Source organism: Salmo salar, chromosome 21, assembly GCF_965601325.2.
Source record: "Salmo salar chromosome 21, fSalSal1, whole genome shotgun sequence".
NCBI lineage: Eukaryota > Metazoa > Chordata > Actinopteri > Salmoniformes > Salmonidae > Salmo > Salmo salar.
The window spans coordinates 43,382,172-43,404,836 of NC_138311.1; the positions used below are offsets into that span (position 1 = coordinate 43,382,172).

At 43.4% G+C, this 22,665-nt stretch overlaps 1 protein-coding gene across 1 annotated transcript in view; it reads right to left on the reverse strand.

Annotated features, from left to right (window-relative positions):
* LOC106582313 (raftlin-2) overlaps positions 1-21,443 on the reverse strand; it is a 43,628-nt gene extending 22,185 nt beyond the window's left edge. Inside the window, exons 1-2 of the mRNA XM_045704811.2 lie at positions 20,805-21,443; positions 1,519-1,699 (exon numbers count right to left, since the gene is read on the reverse strand). Of these exons, the coding sequence (XP_045560767.2) occupies positions 1,519-1,699; positions 20,805-20,943 (320 nt within the window). The 5' untranslated portion in view covers positions 20,944-21,443. The remainder of the gene's footprint in view (positions 1-1,518; positions 1,700-20,804) is intronic.
* Between the last annotated feature and the right edge of the window lie 1,222 nt (positions 21,444-22,665).

Below are 22,665 nucleotides of genomic sequence, written 5' to 3' on the forward strand. Positions count from 1 at the left end.
GTACGCTACGGTCACAAGACGCATGCCTCCTAATTGTCCCTAGAATTTCTAAGCGAACGGCTGGAGGTATGGCTTTCTCCTATAGAGCTCCATTTTTATGGAATGGTCTGCCTACCAATGTGAGAGACGCAGACTCAGTCTCAACCTTTAAGTCTTTACTGAAGACTTATCTCTTCAGTAGGTCCTATGATTAAGTATAGTCTGGCCCAGGAGTGTGAAGGTGAACGGAAAGGCTGGAGCAACGAACCGCCCTTGCTGTCTCTGCCTTGCCGGTTCCCCTCTTTTCACTGGGATTCTCTGCCTCTAACCCTTTTACAGGGGCTGAGTCACTGGCTTACTGGTGTTCTTCCATGCCGTCCATGGGAGGGGTGCGTCACTTGAGTGGGTTGAGTCACTGACGTGGTCTTCCTGTCTGGGTTGGCGCCCCCCCTTGGGTTGTGCCATGGCAGAGATCGTTGTGGGCTATACTCGGCCTTGTCTTAGGACGGTAAGTTGGTGGTTGGAGACATCCCTCTAGTGGTGTGGGGGCTGTGCTTTGGCAAAGTGGGTGGGGTTATATCCTGCCTGTTTGGCCCTGTCCGGGGGTATCATCGGATGGGGCCACAGTGTCTTCTGATCCCTCCTGTCTCAGCCTCCAGTATTTATGCTGCAGTAGTTTATGTGTCGGGGGGCTAGGGTCAGTCTGTTACATCTGGAGTATTTCTCTTGTCTTATCCGGTGTCCTGTGTGAATTTAAATATGCTCTCTCTAATTCTCTCTTTCTCTCTTTCTCTCGGAGGACCTGAGCCCTAGGACCATGCCTCAGGACTACCTGGTATGATGACTCCTTGCTGTCCCCAGTCCACCTGGCCGTGCTGCTGCTCCAGTTTCAACTGTTCTGCCTGCGGCTATGGAACCCTGACCTGTTCACCGGACGTGCTTGTTGCACCCTCGACAACTACTATGATTATTATTATTTGACCATGCTGGTCATTTATGAACATTTTAACATCTTGACCATGTTCTGTTATAATATCCACCCTGCACAGCCAGAAGAGGACTGGCCACCCCTCATAGCCTGGTTCCTCTCTAGGTTTCTTCCTAGGTTTTTGGCCTTTCTAGGGAGTTTTTCCTAGGGAGTTTTTCCTAGCCACCGTGCTTCTTTCACATGCTTTGCTTGCTGTTTGGGGTTTTAGGCTGGGTTTCTGTACAGCACTTTGAGATATCAGCTGATGTACGAAGGGCTATATAAATACATTTGATTTGAAAAAAAAATGTGTGCCCCCGAACAGCTGAAAAAACCCTCACCAAAGTCCAAAACGAACAGAAATGTCACAAAATGTTTCCATAATATATGCACCAACTCTTCTGAACTGTTTAGTCTGGGAAGAGGACACCTTTAGGGGTTGTTGTGACGTAGGCCTCAACTCAGATTTCAGGTCAGTTTGTGTTTTACCTCCCTAACAGTTCAAACTGATTCTAGAAATGGGGCAATTTCTACCTGGAAAGGCAGCCCTTGCGTGTGTATGTGTCTGGTACCTGGGTCGTGGGCGGGTGAGAATGGCTCGGTAGAGCAGGCTGAAGGGCAGGGAGCGTGTGCGTCCAACAGAGAGGATGATGGGATGCAGGGTGGTGAGGACATAGCCCTGGATGTAGTAGGGCTGCAGGGCCTGGGGCAGCTCACACAGAGAGGACATATACTGCACCGTGGTGCGACTTCCTGGAGAGGGGAGAGATGAACAGAAAGGATGACAAGTGGCAAGGAGAGGAGTAAAGAAGAAAGAGGACAGAGAAAATGAGGAACAGAGTAGGAAGAGGAAAGAGAAGGAGAAACAGAGGAGGAAAGAGGAACAGAGTGACTCAATAAAATGACAAGCAACAGAAACTAGAGGAATGAGGAGTAGAGGTTTACAGCATGACATCTTCTTCCTCTGTCTGAAGATTAACCCCAGGAGTCCCAGTCCCGAAATGACCTCAACACCAATCAGATCTTCTCCTATGTCCGTCTGTCTGTTTAATAATCTCTTTAGCGGACCTATTGCGTTCCCTAGTCACTCCCAGAGGAGACTAGCCTGGAGACTCTGGACTGTCCAATAAGCATGCAGATGTTAATGGATAGAAGTTGTTTACTGTATCAGACAGACACTTATGCAGAGCGACTGAAATAATGCTGCCAGTAGCTATGTTTCCATCCAATTTGCTAAACATTTTCATGCAAATATTCTCCAATTTGCATAAAACAATATGCGCATTTTCCCACCAGAGATGTATTTCCAGCAAACGGACTTTTTGCAAATAAAAGCCTGTGCGTGACGACATAGTGCACATAAAAATAACTTCTGCCATAAAATTCCCTTGTGCCGAGTGAAAAATACAAGTTAAATGGGTTTCCATAGTATTTTCAAGTCTTCTGATAGTTTCGTCACAAAAACTGTTGCGTTATAAAGCAAATGTGCACATGCGCTCCAGCCAACAGCTCGCAGATACAATGCGGGTAGGCTACCTACATTATGATGTTATTATGGATAACAGCGATATTATTTGTTTTGTCAAACGGCAGCCAAGAAATGAACCTCATGTCACCAGAATAAGACCCTTGTTATTTATTGGAAAGGAGTATCAGGCACATTCATTACCCTGTGAAGTTCATCATAACTGATTTCATCTGTAGCCTAATAAACTGCATGCTGTCCTGAGTCACAGTGCGAGGACCACACAACATACCATCTCGTGACTCCAAGTGTACTTCCATAAGATGGTTATATAAATATTTGCGTATAAAGGCATTTCCACCGCCATTTCTTAATTTTACACCATGTCTTACAAACAAATTGTCTGTCGGCATTTAGAAATTTGTACCAGCATTTCACGTTTCTATCAGCCAGGTCTATCAGCCAGGTCTATCAGCCAGGTCGGGACTTTTTTAGTCAGGTAATTAATCCACTTGAAATGGTTGGGTGGAAATGTGGTTAGTCTCACACTTCAACTTTTCTCAGCTTATGGTTCCAAAACAAGACACATTCCCAGCTCTTCCTCTTGCAATACTGATTAGACAGAGAGACATCTGTTTCTCCAGTGCTTTCCCTTCCACCGCTAACCCAAACAACTCTAACCCAGGGCAAGCCCCACCACCATGGAACCACCACACACTGTGCTATATATACACTGTATCTTACCAGCTCCTGCTCCAGCTGTGGTAGTCTGTTCAATGTGGTGGTGCTTCACTTACATTTGAAGTCAGAAGTTTACATACACTTAGATTGGAGTTATTAAAACTTGTTTTTCAACCACTCCACAAATGTCTTGTTAACAAACTATAGTTTTGGCAAGTCGGTTAGGACATCTACTTTGTGCATGACACAAGTAATTTTTCCAACAATAGTTTGCAGACTGATTATTTCACTTAATCACAATTCCAGTGGGTCAGAAGTTTACATACACTAAGTTGACTGTGCCTTTAAACAGCTTGGAAAATTCCAGAAAATGAAGTCATCGCTTTAGATGCTTCTGATAGGCTAATTGACATAATTGGGTCAATTGGAGGTGTACCTGTGGATGTATTTCAAGGCCTACCTTCAAACTCAGTGCCTCTTTGCTTGACATCATGGGAAAATCAAAAGAAATCAGCTAAGACCTCAGAAAAAAATTGCGTACTTGTACGCAAGTATAAATACCATGGGACCACGCTGGGAATGTGATGAAAGAAATAAAAGCTGAAATAAATCACTATTATTCTGACATTTCACATTCTTAAAATAAAGTGGTGATCCTAACTGACCTAAAACAGGGAATTTTTACTAGGATTAAATGTCAGGAATTGTGAAAAACTGAGTTTAAAATGTACTTGGCTAAGGTGTATGTAAACTTCCGACTTCAACTATACATAGTTTTTTGAACAGCCATGTGTTGCTGATAAGTTAAGGCTGGCATTGGCGCTTTGTTTTGATTGGTTTGCAGTGTTGTGGGGGAGTTGCATCGAGTTTGGTGTCTCTTGCATTGATACTTTAGTGTTGGTTGTTTGTGCTGCTGGATTGTTGTTTATGTGGTTGTTGTTTAGAAGTTGGTTCTTGTCTGTGTTGAGGGGGCGTTGTGTTGGTAATATGTGAGGTGTAATCTAGTGGAGTCTCTGGAGAGCTATAGCACCACCATCACTATACTTCCTGTGTCCACAAAGAGGGGCTGGCGCTGTGCCACACACACACACACACACACACACACACACACACACACACACACACACACACACACGCAAGTAAACAATCACAGTCAAGCATGCACGCAAGCGCACAAAAACACAACACCAAATCAGACGGCCCATTCTTGGACATAAAAACACGCTCAACACATTCCAACAGACTGAACAAACACACAAAATTCACACACAAAACACGCTCACTCAAAACGCACACTAACACACTCCCACACAAACACAGACTGAGATAAGAGCTTGTTACTGACATTTCTCCATGTGAATTTTGCAGGGCCTGGCTGAATTTGGCCACCATTAAAACAGAAAGATCCTGGCAAGTCCAGATCACAGTGAAATCTCTAGACGAGTGGGTTGCCAGGAAAGCAGTGAAAGGGAAGCTTTTGACCTGGCAGTGTCTGTCATCTCACTGTGTGTGATGGGTCCCACCTGAGCTCTAGAGCAAGGAGAGTGACACACTTCGACCAATAGCTCCCTAGTGGAGCTCAACGCTGGGCTATTCATCCAGTCTCCAGTGTCTCACACACACACACACACACACACACACGTATGTCTCTCTGGCCGGGGCGCTTTTGTCGCTCTCCATCTCCCTTCTTAAAGCCCCCTCACCCCCCCTCCCGTCCCCACAGCTCACCCCTGTCAACACACACACTGAGCCCTCTGTTCTCTCCATGTGTGTGAGAGAAAGCATGGAGAGAAGAGGGGGAGGACAGGAGGGGGGAAGAGGGGGTGATTGAGGAAAGAAGGAGACAAGAAAATAGGGTGAAATGAGAGGGGGAAGGAGATGGACAGATACCAAGTGTGGCACAAAAAAAGGGGGGTTTACAGAAAGATTTAATGAGCCAGAAAGCTTGTCTGTGAAAGGGAGAGCTTGTGTAAAAGTGAGAAAGAGGGAGAAGAAAGCTGGCAAAAGTAGAAAAGAGAGCGAGAAGAGAAGAGAAGGAATGAGGATAAACGGACACACCAACTGCCAAGTGTCTTCACTGACATTTTCAACATGTCCCTGATTGAGTCTAATACCAACATGTTTCAAGCAGACCACCAAAGTCCCTGTGCCCAAGAACACTGAGGTAACCTGCCTAAATGACTACAGACCCGTAGCACTCACATCCGTAGCCGTGAAGTGCTTTGAAAGGCTGGTAATGGCTCACATTAACACCATTATCCCAGAAACCCTAGACTCAAAAGGTTCTACAGCTGCTACATCAAGAGCATCCTGACTGGTTACATCACTGCCTGGTACGGAAACTGCTCGGTCTCCGATCGCAAGGCACTAGAGGGTAGTGTGTACGGCCCAGTACATCACTGGGGCTAAGCTGCCTGCCATCCAGGACCTTTACACCAGGCGGTGTCAGAGGAAGGCCCTAAAAATTGTCAAAGACCCCAGCCACCCCAGTCATAGACTGTTCTTTCTGCTACCGCATGGCAAGCGGTACTGGAGCGCCAAGTCTAGGACCATAAGGCAATACCCACCAACCCCTCTTACGCTGCTGCTACTTTCTGTTTATCATCTATGCATAGTCACTTTAACTCCACCTACATGTACATATTACCTCAATTACCACTACACCGGTGCCCCCGTACCGGTACCACCTGTATATAGCCTCGCTACTGTTATTTTCACTGTCATTTTACTGTTTTTTAAAATCTTTTTTCCCCCCTTTACTTATCTATTGTTTACCTAATACCTATTTTTTTACTTAAAAATTGCACTGACAAAGTGATGCTCGATTGATTCCAAATATACAGTGCCCTCAGAAAGTATTCACACCCCTTGACTTTTTCCATATTTTAATTTTTTATGTCAATGATCTACACAAAATACTCTTAATGTCAAAGTGTAATATCATGAAAAAAACACTGATATATTACAATACTTATGTAAATGAGATATTTCTGTCTTTCATTTTCAATACATTTGCTAACATTTCTTAAAACATGTTTTCACTTTGTCATTGTGGGGTATTGTGTGTAGATGGGTGAGAATTCAGGCTGTAACAAAATAAAATATGGAATAAGTCAAGGGGTATGAATACTTTCTGAACGCACTGTAGTGCCTTGCAAAAGTATTCATCCCCCTTGGTGTTTTTCCTATTTTGTTGCATGACAACCTGTAATTTAAATTGATTTTTATTTGGATTTCATGCAATGGACATACACAAATGCCCATTACATGAAATGAAAAAAAGAACTTGTTTAAAAAACTTCAAAACTGAAAAGTGGTGTGTGCATATGTATTCACCTCCTTTGCTTTGAAGCCCATAAATAAGATCTGGTGCAACCAATTACCTTCAGAAGTCACATAATTAGTTAAATAAAGTCCACCTGTGTGCAATCTAAGTGCCACATGATCTCATATATATATATATATATATACACATACACATATATATATATATATATACACATATATACACAGATATACATACATACATACATACATACATACATACATACATACATACATACATACATACATACATACATATTACACCACCAAGCAAGCGGCACCACGAAGACCAAGGAGCTCTCCAAACAGGTCAGGGAGAAAGTTGTGTACAGATCAGGGTTGAGTTATAAAAAAATATCTGAAATTTTGAACATCCCACAGAGCACCATTAAATCCATTATTAAAAACATTGAAAGAATATGGCACCACAACAAACCTGCCAAGAGAGGGCCGCCCACCAAAACTCACGGACCAGGCAAGGAGGGCATTAATCAGAGGCAACAAAGAGACCAAAGATAACCCTGAAGGAGCTGCAAAGCTCCACAGAGGAGATTGGAGTATCTGTCCATAGGACCACTTTAAGCCGTACACTCCACAGAGCTTGGCTTTACGAAAGAGTGGCCAGAAAAAAGCCATTACTTAAAGAAAAAAAAAAATAAGCAAACTCACTTAGTGTTTGCCAAAAGCCATGTGGGAGACTCCCCAAACATATGGAAGAAAGTACTCTGGTCAGATGAGACTAAAATGTAGCTTTTTGGCCATCAAGGAAAACGCCATGTCTGGCGCAAACACAACATCTCGCATCACCCTGAGAACACCATCCCCACAGTGAAGCATGGTGATGGCAGCATCATGCTGTGGATGTTTTCCCATCGGCAGGGACTGGGAAACTGGTCAGAATTGAAGGAATGATGGATGACGCTAAATACAAGGAAATTCTTGAGGGAAACCTGTTTCAGTCTTACAGAGATTTGAGACTGGGACGGAGGTTCACCTTCCAGCAGGACAATGACCCTAAGTATATTGCTAAAGCAACACTCGTGGTTTAAGGGGAAACATTTAAACGTCTTGGAATGTTCTGTCTGACTCTGGCATCATAACTGAGAAGAATCGGAGAAGTGATGCTTTTAATCAAAATGTTATCCTCGGCAGGCTTTTTATTTGAGAGAAACGGTGGTTTAAATTGTCCCTGTGTATTGGTACACCATCCAAAGTGTAATAAATAACTTCACCATACTCAAAAGGGATATTCAAATCTGTTTTTTTTTCTTTTTACCCTTCATAATTCCACTTTGACATTATGGGGTATTGTGTGTAGGCCAGTGACAAAAAAACTACATTTAATCAATTTTAAATTCAGGCTGGTTACAACAAAATGTGGAGAAAAAAAAAATCAAAAGGTGTGAATATTTTGAGGGCACTGTACTACAGGAGTCCAGGAGATACACATGAAAGCGGAGAGCGAGTGTGATACTGTCGATCTCATGGCAAAGAGGAAGGTATCATCTTAATGTGATTATCAAGGCACTTAACCTAGTAATGTATCCATCTCTGCTAGCAGATCATTACATTAGCTAAACAGTACACCGTTCTGCCAATCAGGGTCCCTCGAGTTCACTGGAAACTCAATTGAGCCGAGCAGAATTGATTCTTCACTGTGTGTTGAACCATATCACAACGCCAGCCAGGTCGGCTGATACCACTGACCTTGTAGTCTCTTCCAAATTTAAAGAGCAACTGCCCCTAAAAAACAACATCTTGTTTAGAAAACAGCCTATGTGGCATCAATATGAGTCATTCTACTGTCATAATTTACTACAAAGTGTAAATAGAATAATTTTGGTCATAAAGTCAGTCTTGTCTAAAACTTTGTTTATTGAGACTTGTAGTCGTGACTACATCACAACGTAAATTAAGGTTGGGTTTGTTTCAATCCTGCCAACAGCTGGCAGCACACAAGTAATCATCAATTCGGAGTGCAGCTGTATGCGACCGAATCGTAATAGCCGTGGTAAATTTGGGTTGACTTTGGATATCCCTATAGAACTCGTTAGGGACCATTGGTAAATTACACAATGTACATGTGACCATGTTACAATTCTAATAGCGCCAAATTTCAATGATTTAAAACCCTCCAACTATAAATTGTAGAAATTCATATTCAAATATTGAAAGCATTTCATGAGAACTAAAAGGTGTGCAACATGATCCATTTAGATTATAAGTCCCATTTAGATTATATAATTTATTGATGGTCTCTAACTAGCCCCAGAGAGAGCCTATCCGAAGTCAAACCAACTTTGCCACCGTCACATACCAGCCGACTGAAGCTAAATAATTTGTGTAACACATCCTACCTGTATAAACACACACACACACACACACACACTTTTGGGGAAAATGCAGTGTCTTAGACCGCTGCACCACTCGGGAGGCCCATCTTTCTTTCTCTTCCTCAACTCACCCAGCTTTTTCTGACACCTACCCATGAGCCCCCTCTCTTTGGATTTACTGTAGCCAGCATCCTCACCCACTACAGACACCGGACAGCCATGGACATTGACATTTGGTCAGTCCACCCTGGCCTTGATGTTAACGTCCGCAGACGGACTGGACCACATCTGAACCTATCATAGATGTATGTTTGGATAGAACAGTACAGTATAGTACAGTGAGTAGAGCACAGTACAATACTGAGTACAGTAGAGTATACTGTACCCTACTCTGTACTATTGTACTGCACTGATGTCCAAAGTTGTGAAACATGAGGAGAATGACATTCACATTTATTCATTTCTGTGTAGTACAGATCAGGAACTCATGATGTAATTCTGTTACCGGGTGTAAATCCACTTCACTTACTCTAGTTCAATCACCATGTCATAGCTGACACCCCATTCTTTCTGCAGACAACTTTGAATCTTGCATAAAAACCTGAGCGAGAACACCGTAATTCCATTATCAAAGTTGGCATTTGTGCAGTTCATTTTTTATTATTATTTTTTTTCCAATGGAAATTGTTAAAAAGTAGCCATTGTGCAAACCTTGAAATCAATGTTTTTTGTTTGGCATACATTTTAAAGTGAAAAAACTGAGTCAAAGTGTAATTCGGTGACAGTGGAATTGCCCATAGGTTATTGGTAGTCCTAGATCTATTTGTACCAACTCGTATGGTAATTTTCACACCAATTTTATTTACATTTTATCAGGGAGTCATACTGAGACCATAGTCTCTTTTACATATGAACCCTGAATTACAGAAATACATACATCATAATACAAAAAACAGAAGCAGAAAGAAAAACGCAGTCAAAAAAAACAATCACATTCATCAGTAATATGGTCCTCAATCAGCTTTCTGAATGGACCTAGAGGCACCAGAACATCACATTCATCAGTAATAAGGTCCTCAATCAGCTTTCTGAATGGACCTAGAGGCACCAGAACATCACATTCATCAGTAATATGGTCCTCAATCAGCTTTCTGAATGGACCTAGAGGCACCAGAACATCACATTCATCAGTAATAAGGTCCTCAATCAGCTTTCTGAATGGACCTAGAGGCACCAGAACATCACATTTAAGAACATTTTGAAGATTGTTCTACAAATAAGGTACAAGAAAATAAAAAGATGACTTCTCTGACTCAGTAAAGACCAAATACATTTCCATTTCCAGCTAGCCATCCCTGAGACCGGGTGTGGTAAATCATACAGTGCCATCGGAAAGTATTCAGACTCCTTGACTTTTTACAGATTTTGTTACGTTACAGCCTTATTCTAAAATTGATTAAATAAAAAATATCCTCAGCAATCTACACACAATGACCCATAATGAAAAAGCGAAAACAGGTTTAGAATTTTTTTCAAATGTTTTATAATTAAAAAAACATACCTTATTTACATAAGTATACAGACCCTTTGCTATGAGACTCGAAATTGAGCTCAGGTGCATCCTGTTTCCATTGATCATCCTTGAGATGTTTCTACAACTTGATTGGAGTCCACCTGTGGGAAATTCAATTGATTGGACATGATTTGGAAAGGCACACACCTCTCTATATAAGATCCCACAGTTGTCAGAGCAAAAACCAAGCCATGAGGTCAAAGGAACTGTCCGTAGAGCTCCGAGACAAGATTGTGTCGAGGAACAGATCTGGGGAAGGGTACCAAAACATTTCTGCAGCATTGAAGGTTTCCAAGAACACATTGGCCTCCATCATTCTTAAATGGAAGAAGTTGGAACCACCAAGAACTTTCTAGAGCTGGCTGCCCAGCCAAACTGAGCAATCGGGGGAAAAGGGCCTTTGTCAGGGAGGTGACCAAGAGCTCTGACAGAGCTCTAGAGTTCCTCTGTGGAGATGGGAGAAACTTCCAGAAGGACAACCATCTCTGCAGCACTCCACCAATCAGGCCTTTATGGTAGAGTGGCCAGACTGAAGCCACTCCTCAGTAAAAAGCACAAGACAGCCCGCTTGGAGTTTGCCAAAAGGCACCTAAAGGACTCTCAGACCATGATGAAACCAAGACTGAACTCTTTGGCCTGAATGCCAAGTGCCACGTCTGGAGGAAACATGGCACCATCCCTACGGTGAAGTATGGTGGTGGCAGCATCATGCTGTGGGGATGTTGTTCAGCGGCAGGGACTGGAAGAGTAGTCAGGATCGAGTGAAAGATGAACAGAGCAAAGTACAGAGAGATCCTTCATGAAAACCTGCTCCAGAGCACACAGGACCTCAGACTGGGGCGAAGGTTCACCTTCCATCAGGACAACGACCCTAAGCATACAGCCAAGACAATGCAGGAGTGGCTTTGGGACAAGTCTCTGAATGTCCTTGAGTTTCCCAACCAGAGCCCGGACTTGAACCCGATCTAACATCTCTGGAGACCTGAAAATAACTGTGCAGTGACGCTCATCATCCAACCTGACAGAGTTTGAGAGAATCTACAAAGTAGAATGGGAGAAACTCCCCAAATACAGGGGTGCCAAGCTTGTAGCGTCATACCCAAGAAGACTTGAGGCTATAATAACTGCCAAAAGGTGCTTCAACAAAGTACTAAGTAAAGGGTGTGAATACTTATGTAAATGTCATATTTCCATTTTTAATACATTTGCAAAAAATGTCTGTCATTATGGGGTATTGTGTGTAGATTGAGGGAAAAAAACAATTGAATCCATTTTAGAATAAGGCAAAATGTAACAAAATGTGGACAAAGCGGTCTGAAAATTTTCAGAATGCTCTGTATTTGTCCATTGTAGAAGTGCTCAGAAAGTTACTTTTTTAAACCTTAAATGACAAAACATTCAAGCAATAAAGGTGCTCAAAATGTACCCATTTTGCATACCCCACCATACCATGAGACATCCATGTCTTCATCACTGGAAAACATAAACGGTTGAGATTGATATCATTGAAAAAAGTACAAAAGTTTTTATAAACATACCTTAAAACGTCAATTATCAATTATCTAAAAAGGCATAAACTCCAAGCGTACCGTGTTTTGGTGTGCCCACCATCGGTTCAGACACAAATGCTCTTGAATAAAGGGTGGGTTTCATATTTTGGCTGATACAGTACATGTACTAAAATTGGAATACAATTGAAATAGTAACTTTGAAATTGCTCCACAAAGATGGTTGGAGGTCCACACATCAGAGAATGTTGACCTGAATGGGAATATCTGTTGTTTTAAATTATGCAGTCAATTCTCCCTTGGAAACCTATTGAAATCATAGAAATATAGATAATAGAATAGACCCTGCCCATTTAAGTTGACATTCGACAGTGGCAGCCATCTTTGTGTTAGTAAAAATGTAAATTCAATTTAAACATCAATGGTGTAACAACTAAATTGCAGTAGTCTGAAGGATAGGTCCATTCTATAAATTATATTTCTATGATTGAAATGACACCCAGCCTGTATTCAAGAGCATGCATCTCAGCTGATAGCAAGCACAAAAACAAAAGATTGTGAAAATAGGGTCTAAGCTACAATATATGCAAATATGAAAAAATATGAGTTTACGCGTTTAGATATTGGATTTTAAAAAGAAATATCAATTACTATTAAAATATTTTTTTCTAGAAATGATAAAATAGTTTGACAACCCTGTTTTTGATTGAATTCAAATGGATTTACTCTCCTATGAACTTAACATGTTGGTGCTCATGAGTCCTTTTACACGGAAATCCAGGTTCAGCAGTCAGAGGTCACCAACCTCAGACAGACTACTTTAGTCATACCATTTTAGAATAACAGGGTGGGTGGATACACTCATTCTCAAATCCTTCCATGTATCCTTCAATCCCATCCTCCCATCAAACTACAATATTTAATGAATACATCTGTCCATTCACCTTCATCTACAAATCCCTCCCTGTGCATTTATCCTCCAACCTAATACATCTATCCATCCATCCAACCAACCAGCTCCTTTCCATCCCTCTCTTGTATTCCTTCATCCACCCACTCAGCCCAGTAGAGCCCCAGTGGATCAGCAGTGTGATGCCCACTCTGCCCCTCTATTCACGGGCTGCTGTCCAGCCTCTGTCCTGGGTCCAGCTCTCCCCCATCCCTCCTTCCATCCACACTGACTGCGGGGCTGAACTAATAAGCTTGTGAGGCTTTAGCCATAAGCCACTTTGATGTGCTGCCCCAGGCCTCTGCTTCCGTCACAGGAAGGAGTAATGGTGCTTTAAAAAGGAGGCTAAGCTACTGGGGTGCTACTGGGCTGGGCTGCTACTGGGCTGGGACTGGGCGGGGCGTGGCTGCTACTGGGCTGGGACTGGGCGGGGCGTGGCTGCTACTGGGCTGGGACTGGGCTGCTACTGGGCTGGTGGGTGGGGGTGTGCAGGGAATGGGAGGGGAGCCCAGACCAGAGAGACGGACCTGTGTGTTACACTGGAGACTGGATGAATAGCCCAGCGTTGAGCTCCACTAGGGAGCTATTGGTTGAAGTGTGTCACTCTCCTTGCTCTAGAGCTCAGGTGGGACCCATCACACACAGTGAGATGACAGACACCACCCACTCAAAAATCAAATCGAATTTTATTGGTCACATACACATGGTTAGCAGATGTTAATGCGAGTGTAGCGAAATCCTTGTGCTTCTAGTGCCAACCGTGCAGTAATATCTAACAAGTAATCTAACAATTTCACACACACACACACACACACACACACACACACACAAGTGTAAAGGAATGAATAAGAATATGTACATATAAATATATGGATGAGCGATGGCCTGCGGCATAGGCAAGATGCAGTAGATGGTATAGAGTAAAGTATATACAATTGAAGTCGGAAGTTTACATACACCTTAGCCAAATATATTTAAACTCCGTTTTTCACAATTCCTGACATTTAATCCTAGTAAATATTCCCTGTCTTAGGTCAGTTAGGATCACAACTTTATTTTAAGAATGTGAAATGTCAGAATAATAGTAGAGAGAATGATTTATTTCAGCTTTATTTCTTTCATCACATTCCCAGTGGGTCAGAAGTTTACATACACCCAATTAGTATTTGGTAGCATTGCCTTTAAAATGGTTTAACTTGGGTCAAGCGTTTCGGGTAGCCTTCCGCAAGCTTCGCACAATAAGTTGGGTGCATTTTGGCCCATTCAGTTACACCAGCTCTGTCAGGAGGAGTCAGGTTTGTAGGCCTCCTTGCTCGCACACGCTTTTTCAGTTCTGCCCACATATTTTCTATAGGATTGAGGTCAGGGCTTTGTGATGGCCACTCCAATATCTTGATTTTGTTGTCCTTAAGCTACTTTGACACAACTTTGGAAGTATGCTTGGAGTCATTGTCCATTTGGAAGACCCATTTGCGACCAAGCTTTAACTTCGTGACTGATGTCTTGAGATGTTGCTTCAATATATCCACATAATTTTCCTCCCTCATGATGCCATCTATTTTGTGAAGTGCACCAGTACCTTCTGGTGTTCTTCGGGCTTGCAAGCCTCCCCCTTTTTCCTCCAAACATAACGATGGTCATTATGGCCAAACAGTTCTATTTTTCGTTCATCAGACGAGAGGACATTTCTCCAAAAAGTGTGATCTTTGTCCTCATGTGCAGTTGCAAACCGTAGTCTGGCTTTTTTTAATGGTGGTTTTGGAGCAGTGGCTTCTTTCTTGCTGAGTGACCTTTCAGATTATGTCGATATAGGACTCGTTTTACTGTGGATTTAGATACTTGTGTCATGCACAAAGTAGATGTCCTAACAGACTTGACAAAACTATAGTTCGTTAACGAGAAATTTGTGGAGTGGTTGAAAAATCAGTTTAATGACTCCAACCTAAGTGAATGTAAACTTCCGACTTCAACTGTACATATGAGATGAGTAATGTAGGGTATGTAAACATTATATAAAGTGGCTAGTGATACATTTATTACATCCAATTATTATTAAAGTGGCTAGAGATTGCGTCAGTATGTTGGCAGCAGCCACTCAATGTTAGTGATGGCTGTTTAACTGTCTGATGTCCTTGAGATAGAAGCTGTTTTTCAGTCTCTCGGTCCTAGCTTTGATGCACCTGTACTGACCTCACCTTCTGGATGGTAGCGGGGTGAACAGGCAGTGGCTCGGGTGGTTGTTGTCCTTGATGATCTTTTTGGCCTTCCTGTGACATCAGGTGGTGTAGGTGTGCTGGAGGGCTGGTAGTTTGACCCCGGTGATGAGTTGTGCAGAACTCACTACCCTCTGGAGAGCCTTACGGTTGTGGGCAGAGCAGTTGCCGTACCAGGCAGTGATACAGCCCGACAGGATGCTCTCGATTGTGCAGCTGTAAAAGTAGAGTGTTTTCGGTGACAAGCCAAATTTCTTCAGCCTCCTGAGGTTGAAGAGGCGCTGTTGCGCTTTCCTCACCACGCTGTCTGTGTGGGTGGACCATTTCAGTTTGTCCGTGATGTGTACGCCGAGGAACTTAAAACTTTCCACCTTCTCCACTACTGTCCCGTCAATGTGGATAGGGGGGTGCTCCCTCTGCAGTTTCCTGAAGTCCACGATCATCTCCTTTGTTTTGTTGACGTTGAGTGTGAGGTTATTTTCCTGACACCACACTCCGAGGGCCCTCACCTCCTCTCTGTAGGCCGTCTCGTCGTTGTTGGTAATCAAGCCTACCACTGTAGTGTCGTCTGCAGACTTGATGATTGAGTTGGAGGCGTGCATGGCCACGCAGTCATGGGTGAACAGGGAGTACAGGAGAGGGCTGAGAATGCACCTTTGTGGGGCCACAGTGTTGAGGATCAGCGAGGTGGAGATGTTGTTTCCTACCCTCACCACCTGGGGGCGGCCCGTCAGAAAGTCCAGGACCCAGTTGCACAGGGCGGGGTCGAGACCCATGGTCTCGAGCTTAATGACAAGTTTGGGGGGGTACTATGGTGTTAAATGCTGAGCTATAGTCGATGAACAGCATTCTTACATAGGTATTCCTCTTGTCCAGATGGGTTAGGGCAGTGTGATTGCGTCGTCTGTGGACCCATTGGGGCGGTAAGCAAATTGGAGTTGGTCTAGGGTGTCAGGTAGGGTGGAGGTGATATGATCCTTGACTAGTCTCTCAAAGCACTTCATGATGACGGAAGTGAGTGCTACGGGGCGATAGTGATTAGCTCAGTTAACTTAGCTTTCTTGGGAACAGGAACAATGGTGGCCCTCTTGAAGCATATGGGAACAGCAGAATAGGGATTGCTTGAATATGTCCGTAAACACACCAGCCAGCTGGTCTGCGCATGCTCTGAGGACGCGGCCGGGGATGCCGTCTGGGCCGGCAGCCTTGCGAGGGTTAACACATTTAAATGTTTTACTCACGTTGGCTGCGGTGAAGGAGAGCCCGCAGGTTTTGGTGGCAGGCCGTGTCACTGGCCCTGTATTGTCCTCAAAGCGAGCAAAGAAGTTGTTTAATTTGTCTGGGAGCAAGACGTTGGTGTCCATGACAGAGCTGGTTTTGTTTTTGTAATCCGTGATTGACTGTAGACCCTGCCACATACATCTCCTGTCTGAGCCGTTGAATTGTGACTCTACTTTGTCTCTATACTGACGCTTAGCTTGTTTGATTGCCTTGCGGAGGGAATAGCTACACTGTTTGTATTCGGTCATGTTTCCGGTCGCCTTGCCATGATTAAAAGCAGTGGTTCGCGCTTTCAGTTTCGCGTGAATGCTGCTATCAATCCACGGTTTCTGGTTGGGGAAGGTTTTAGTAGTCACCGTGGGTACAACATCACCGATGCACTTGCTAATAAACTCACTCACCAAATCAGCGTATACATCAATGTTGTTGTCTGAGGCTATCCGGAACATATCCCAGTCCACGTGATCGAAGCAGTCTTGAAGGGTGGAATCCAATTGTTTGGACCAGCGTTGAACAGACCTGAGCACAGGTGTTTCCTGTTTTAATTTATGTCTATAGGCTGGGAGCAACAAAATAGAGTCGTGGTCAGATTTGCTGAAAGGGGGGCGAGGGAGGGCTTTGTATGCGTCGCGGAAGTGAGAGTAGCAATGATCCAGAATGCTGCCAGCCCAGGTCGTTCATTCGATATGCTGATAAAATTTAGGGAGCCATGTTTTCAGATTAGCTTTGAAGTTCTTTCAGGGCAGTCGAGGTGTCTGCTTGGGGGGGATATGATTATAATCGAAGAGAATTCTCTTGGTAGATAATGTGGTCGGCATTTGATTGTAAGGAATTCTAGGTCAGGTGAACAAAAGGACTTGAGTTTCTGTATGTTGTTATGATCACACCACGTCTCGTTAATCATAAGGCATACACCCCCGCCCTTCTTCTTACCAGAGAGATGTCTGTTTCTGTCGGCGCGATGTGTGAAGAAACTGGGTGGCTGTACCGACTCTGATAACATATCCCGAGTGAGCCATGTTTCCGTGAAACAGAGAAGGTTACAATCTCTGATGTCTCTCTGGAAGGCAACCATTGCTCGAATTTCGTCTACCTTTCTTTCAAGAGACTGGACATTGGCGAGTAGTATACTCGGGAGCGGTGAGCAATGTGCCGCCTAGGGAGCCTGACCAGAAGACCGCTCCGTCTGCCCCTTCTGCGGCACCTTGGTTGTTTTGGGTCGCCTACTGGGATCCGATCCATTGTCCTGGGTGGTGGTCCAAACAGAGGATCCACTTCGGGAAAGTCGTATTCCTGGTTGTAATGTTGGTAAGTTGACGTTGCTCTTATATCCAATAGTTCTTCCCGGCTGTGTGTAATAAGACTTAAGATTTCCTGGGGTAAAACAATGTTAGAAATAATACATAAAAAAAACAAAGTACTGTATAGTTTCCTAAGAACGTGAAGCGAGGCGACCATCTCTGTTGGCGCCAAAAGCTTCCCTTTCTCTGCTTCCCTGGCCACTCACTCGTCTAGAGATTTCACTGTGATCTGGACTTGCCAGGATCTTATTATCTGTTATCTCAGTCTAAGGTGTTTGTGTGCGTTTTGAGTGAGTGTGTTTTGTGTGCGCATGTCTGTAAATATATATGATTGTTCAGTCTGTTGGAATGTGATGAGCATGTTTTTATGTCAGCAAATTGGCCATCTGATTGAGTTTTTTGGTGCGTTTGCATGCATGCTTGACTGTGATGTTGTTTACTTGCACTGTGTGTGTGTCAGAAATGTTTATTTATTTCAAGGAGAACCGAGGGAGAGGAGAGGGAACGTGTTATGGGTTCTAACTAATCCCCAATCATCAGGCAGGTCCAGTGTTGATGTTAATACTAAAGCCCACTGGTTTGGCCTAAAGCCCAGAACAACAATGAAGCAGATCATAGGTGGGTGATTAAGGACATTAGTTCTAATCCTTAATAATCTGTTTAGCTCTGCCTCACACTGAAACATCTGTCTCAGAGGCTCTGCAGCAGAAAGCATGGTAATCAGTCAGCCTGTCTATCTATCTATCTATCTATCTAGTGGAATGCACTGGTACTGGAGGTCATTGGAGTCACTTGGCCTGGTACTGGAGGTCATGGGAGTCACTTGGCCTGCTACTGGAGGTCATGGGAGCCACTTGGCCTGCTACTGGAGGTCATGGGAGCCACTTGGCCTGCTACTGGAGGTCATGGGAGCCACTTGGCCTGCTACTGGAGGTCATGGGAGCCACTTGGCCTGCTACTGGAGGTCATGGGAGCCACTTGGCCTGCTACTGGAGGTCATGGGAGTCACTTGGCCTGCTACTGGAGGTCATGGGAGCCACTTGGCCTGCTACTGGAGGTCATGGGAGCCACTTGGCCTGCTACTGGAGGTCATGGGAGCCACTTGGCCTGCTACTGGAGGTCATGGGAGCCACTTGGCCTGCTACTGGAGGTCATGGGAGCCACTTGGCCTGCTACTGGAGGTCATGGGAGTCACTTGGCCTGCTACTGGAGGTCATGGGAGTCACTTGGCCTGCTTCTGGAGGTCATGGGAGTCACTTGGCCTGCTACCGGAGGTCATGGGAGTCACTTGGCCTGCTACTGGAGGTCATGGGAGTCACTTGGCCTGCTACTGGAGGTCATGGGAGCCACTTGGCTTGGGAAAAATACAGTATCAACAGCAAGCATCAAATGTGGCTAAGATCCCCCACATAGAATAAAGATAACTCTGTGACACAGCCAGACACGCAATACATAAAGGCATGAAAAGCAGTAGGCACAGCAGTCCTTTTTATTCTTGACCAATGAGCATCAAATTAAAAACATCATATTTTTGTTGCATTTCCAGACACTTTTTGGAGTGTTCCTGTTATTCAACAGTGTGTGGATGTCTATCTATTATACACAGGCCTAGAGACAGACACGAGGCACTCTGACATAGCAGAGAGAAAGAGGTATTCTTGTGATGTGCTTTGCCTCGGAGACATCTGCAGGCCAGGTGCTCGGCACTCGGGAACGGAGCTCAGTCACGTTCAGGGTTATGTATGCTCCAAAAAAGACCCTCAGGACATCTATTATACAGCTTCTCTCTGTCTCCAGTCACCGCTCCTCATTTCAATAACATACTCAAGGTATTTAGGGTTGAACTTGACAACCTGTACCACAGTCTTATTATGTACATAGTAGTACTAGACATATCATTTGATATTTAAAATAAGTAGTACAGTATTTCAATAAGGTATATGAGGCCATGTTTTCTTCTTTACCAGGTTTCGGTTGGTTATGGAAGTCACAACCAGCCTACACAGACGGAGACTCCTAAATCCAGTTTAACTGGCCATGGTAATATTTGGCTGGTGTGGAGGAAACCCATGACTTTCTGCTGATCTCCCAAAAAAGGCTGTTTTAAACAAACACACACACGCTTATTGAGAATATACTCAAATGAATTGACTATGTCCAGATAATAAATGGTCTGTGCTGTAGAATAAGAGTGACTGTATGAACTCTATCAACTAGTGGGCTTTAATCCTAACCCCTGGGCTGGGCGCCATGCCACTCTTTACTGTCAGCCCAAACCCAATAATCACATCTAAAGCTCATATCCACGATGACACAGAGGTACCACAGTGAGCAAGAGAGTGGTGGCTCCCCAGGGAGTCCCAGTCGACAGAGGCCAATATGTAATTTGTATTAGAGCAGGGTTTCCCAAACCGGGTCATGGGGTGAACGTTTTGGGTTTTTTCCCTAGCTCTACACAGCTGACCAACTCACCATCAAGCTTAGATGATTTGAATCAGATGTGTAGTGCTAGGGAAAAAAGACAAACCCTGTATTAGGATGGCATTGATGACCATTATTTGATTTCAACACCATTGTTTCGATTCTACCAGACACTTTATAAACCAACACTCAATTCAAAAGGACACAAGCCACTGTTAACATGGTCGGCTATACTTAATCAGAATTTCCCTTCCAAATCGGCCATGGGCACAACATCAGTCAGCATGAGTTTCCAAAGCTCCTCATGTTGTCGGGATTACACTAAAAAAATGTTCTGTCTGACGAAGCCTGTTGTGGCAGTTCCAGATGATCATAAATCATATTATAATGTGGTGGCGGGTGTCTGCAGTAGTAGGTACTGTATCGTTCATCCCACATGGATGCGCGCACGCACGCAAAATAATTCCTGACCTATTTCTCTGGATAATAAAATGACAGCGGTTGATAAGAGAACAGAGTAGCCAGGGCACAGGAATCAGGATACACATGTAGTTCGTTCCAATTAGGATCAGCCCAAAGAAAGACGCTTGTATTTGAAAAATAAATCTTCCATACATTGTAAAAATGGGGACAAGACTTTGAAGTAGCCCAGGTTACTTCATAAGAAAATAGTAATTCATGTTTTTCTTAGTTTTCTTGCATTCAGTTAGTGTAGCAGAGTCAATATCTAAAGAAACATTGTTTAGAATAAATCCAGAGTAGCCCGTTTTGTTTTATCAATGAATGTGAGATGATATCCTAACGCATACCTTCCAAACTGAAGTCCAGTAGCACATACTCGTAAACGGTGTCTGTTATGGTCTCCACTTGCGGTCTCTTCAGAGTGGAGTATATCTTCCCGGGGCTACTGTCCTCCGGGTCTTCCAGTTTCCTCAACCCGCAGCCCATAGTGCCGTGGCGAGATATCCAGCTCACACTAACCGGGCACGATGACGGTTAGCCTACAAACAGAGCTTTGCTATTACTATAAAGTTAACCGGATTGCTCCATCCCAGTCGGTTGACGCTATATATCCGTTTGACGTTGCCCCCGGATAATCACTGTCATAGGCAACCAAAGAACGCACAATAAAATAAAAAATATGCAATTTTATATTTTCTGTAAATAGTTATTTTTCAACGCACCGTGCAGCTCTCGCGCCCTCGTTCTTGTGAGAAAAAAACGGAAAAAGTTACAATAATTGAGAACTTCTCCACCACTGCGCGCGAGCGGCTGCTTTGTTGCTAACGTCGATTTATTGGCAACAAATCCACTTTTAGTTTTCTTTCCGCCTATCAAATTATATTATTCGTATCATCCACTTAAAAAAACGAGTGATTTTAGTAAAGCCGAATAATAAATGTGTGAGTGATTCATGATAGCCAAAGCGTGGCTGCTCGCAGGAGGGAGAAAACATGGGAGGACCGAAGGCGAGGAGGTGATTTGTGCAGCATGATATGGCCTGTATTTTAATGGCTGCTTGGTTTATTTACTAAATATAAATATTTCTGTAGTCTAAAGATGTAGCACACTGGGCACAGACGTCAGTTCAACGTCTATTTTTGATTTAGGCTCAATTTGGTTGAGTTGTCAACTAACATAAATTCAACATGAAATATCACTATGACATGGAATTTAGGTTGAAGGTTGAGAACAAGACGAAACACCCTTACTTTGATGACTTTCTGCAAATCAACATCATCACATTTAATTTTGGGGTTGAAAAGGGCGTGGAAACAATGTTGATTCAACCAGTTTTTGCCCAGTGAAGCCTAGTGATGTTGGGCTCTGTAATCTGTATAGAAAAACCATTGCAGGTTCTCAATGAAGTTGTTTTATGTAATGAGGCAATACTCATATACATTTACAACACCAGTAGATACTTTTGAATGCATTGCTATGATTCAAAGCCACTGGAGATAAAGTTCAAAGAAAGTGAATGAAACTTGTGACAAAGGCATGATTTCACCTGCTCAAAGATTTATACACCAAATCCTTTATTTCACCTGGCCAGTCATTTTCATTATGACACTGTTGGACCATGATTAACTATACAGATGGACCATGATCTTCCTAGTTCAAGGAAGATCATGGTCCATCTGTATAGTTGACAGTCGGTCTATCGATCCAGCTTTTCACTACTTGTCAACAATGAATTGGAGGACCATTATGACTCCAATGAAAAGCTCTGAGCGAGAGATTATTGAGAGTGGTGGGCGTTTTGTCCATTGTCCATCTCAATTGAAGTTTTTTTACCAATGGAAAATGATTTCCCTTAGATTAATCAATTCTATTACGTAATATCCTGTCACGAGAATTTTGCTATCTCAATGTTTTAACTGAACTATTTTATAGCTTTGACCAAGTCCCAGAGGTTGTAATGCTCTGGTTAATGAAGAATTAGACAAAGTCTCAGATTCTGCAATAGATCAATACTTTATTCAGAGAGCGCTCTGTCTTCAAAATGAGAACACAATCTTTTTATAGCACACACACACACAAATGAACTCACATCAGTAGAAACTCCACCTCTCTTTAGGTGGGCTGTATTTTTCCAAAGTTCACATACATTGTTTATCACCCTTCTGCAACATGTTTCATCATCTTCTGCAAGCCTAGCCATTTCTAACA